Below are 2352 nucleotides of genomic sequence, written 5' to 3'. Positions count from 1 at the left end.
AGAAAGCTCGAACTCAGTACGTTTTTTATAGAGATCAGAACATAAAAATTTCATAAAAGCTTCAGATTATTATCCAAACAAATGGTCGTTTTTTTAATAATAAAAATTAACCATAATAATTTGCTAATGTATCCATTCATTGAACGGTTACGCAAACTAATAGTAGTTGCCGCGTGGGCATTGTATTCGTGTTTGGTAGAATGCGGAAAATTCGCGAGCCGCGAGTATGGCGCAGGAGTCGAATGTTGAATGGAGCGAGGCCGGTGGAAGTGCTGCTGTTGTGACCTTCACGCTACGCCGCCCTTCCACAGCCACAGCGCATCACGATCTAAACCTAATTGCTTATTTTCCCATAGTATATGTTATAAAGTTTTTTTTGCAATCAAAAAGCTGTAGCTAGCCCACTCATAAGGTGAGCAGATCCACTCGTTGGTAAGGCAATTAAAGCGTCCCGCGACGACCGTTTATGCAACTATGTCTAATTTCGAAGCTCCTCCGCCGCGCCCTAACGAGCGTCTAACCCCAGTCATTACCGCGCTCACTTTTATTTTAACCCACATTGCATAAAAACGGTGCGGACTTATCGCAATACTCCTCATGTTTGGCCAATCGTTGTGTAAATATACTGTGTGCAAAACAATTGTATGTTGGAGATCCATGTAAGGGTTCCCTTATGCGGATTTGACTACGTTCATATCATACCATGACGAATAACAGTCCGAAAAGGCGCAAAGGCAGAAGTATGTAAAATAACAAAGTTTATTTCTGTTCTTAGATAGATAGATAGATAGAATCTTTATTCAAAACAGCATACAAAGCTCAAAGTACAATAGAAAATATACAATAATACCTTTTAACTTAAAACTAGCATCTAAATAAAGTTCACTTATTATTGTTTCAATTGATAAATTGAGAGCCCTGCGACGATGTCTAGAATAGGCGCTGACTCAGCATATACTGCAGTAACCTGCAGTGCTGATATTCTGTCAGAAACCCATGGTGTTTGCTGTACAAGGCAATCAGTCTGTGCCTCTTTAATTATTCCATATGAAGGATAAGGGACAAACAATGACAGAACCAACTTATTACATATTACAAATCAAAAAAACAATGTTTGTGAGCCAAAACAGTTATACAGTTAAGCATCGAACCGGCTAATAATGAAAACATCTGTGAAAAATGATGGCAGTGTCTAATCGACAAAAATATACATATATACATACATTCATGGACAAAAAGAAATAGAAATAGAAATCAGGGTAGGAGGCAGATTCAGATTCAGGACGTTTGTAACTGGATGGATAACAAGTACTCTTTATATTTGCTGCGAAAATTGGATCTCGATTCTAAATTCCGAATGGGTGGCGGTATATTATTCCAGCACTTGGTTGCCTGGTATCTGAAACTACCTCGAAAAGCACAGGTTTTGTGGGCATGGACGCATAGCACCTGGGCGCGCGTAGCTCTGACCCTGTGATATGAAGGTGACCATTTAAGTTTCTTATACATGTAACTCGGAAGTTTTGATTTTATACAGTCAAACAATAGACATGAAAGCAACAGATCGTGACTATAAGACATTTTTAAAAGTTTGTATTTATTCAAATATGGGTAACATGAGTGCGGGGTGGAAATTTAAAACAAAATCTTGCGCATGCATTTTGAATCCTCTGAATAAGACGGCGCGAACGTTCCAGGAGACAAGGCCAGTAAACAGTGAGGCAGTAGTTAACTTTTGATAAAATAAGGGCTTCGCACAGCCTCATTCTTAGATCCACGCTCAAAAATCCACGGATCTGGTACAGCACTTTCAATCGATAAAAACAGCCACGGGCAACCTCAGCAACATGATTCTCAAAATGCAGATTCTTGTCAACTAAAAGGCCTAAATTGCGCGCTTCGTCCACACATCTCACAGGAACATCATCAATGGCTATCCGAAGATCAAAAGACATTACTTTTGATATTTGTTGTCTAGTTCCAAGCAACATATATTTAGATTTGTTAGGGTTCAAGACTAAACAGTTAGCAGTAGACCAGGTAGTTATTTCCATAAGGTCTTCATTTATTCTATCTAGTGCCAGTTCAGTATCATTGGGATGAAAAGAGAGATAAATTTGGAGGTCATCCGCGTATAGGTGATATTTACAATGTTTAATGCATTGAATAATATCCGCACTATACAATATAAACAAGAGCGGTCCGAGTATTGATCCCTGGGGCACTCCTCTCGTAACGGGAGACGGGTCAGATGAAACGTAGTTCCCGTTAGGACCTGGAATCCTCACCAATTGAGACCGATCTTCAAAATAACTTCTAAACCACTCAATAGATCTACTGTCGAACCCATAG

The 2352-nt window shown here is 39.3% G+C and overlaps 2 protein-coding genes across 2 annotated transcripts in view; one reads left to right on the top strand and one right to left on the bottom strand.

Moving 5' to 3' along the window:
* The window catches only part of LOC141434868 (alpha-N-acetylgalactosaminidase-like), a 544783-nt gene that overhangs the window by 88604 nt on the left and 453827 nt on the right, over window positions 1–2352 (bottom strand). The gene's annotated exons all lie outside the window — the stretch shown is intronic.
* LOC141434974 (adenylate cyclase type 10-like) overlaps window positions 704–2352 on the top strand; it is a 23344-nt gene continuing 21695 nt past the window's right edge. The window contains exon 1 of the mRNA XM_074097471.1: window positions 704–740. Coding sequence (XP_073953572.1) covers window positions 704–740 — 37 coding nt within the window. The remainder of the gene's footprint in view (window positions 741–2352) is intronic.

This window comes from Choristoneura fumiferana, chromosome 14 (assembly GCF_025370935.1).
Source record: "Choristoneura fumiferana chromosome 14, NRCan_CFum_1, whole genome shotgun sequence".
Classification (NCBI taxonomy): Eukaryota; Metazoa; Arthropoda; class Insecta; order Lepidoptera; family Tortricidae; genus Choristoneura; species Choristoneura fumiferana.
The sequence above is the reverse complement of the archived record's forward strand: the minus strand, read 5'-3'. Positions and strand labels throughout refer to the sequence as shown.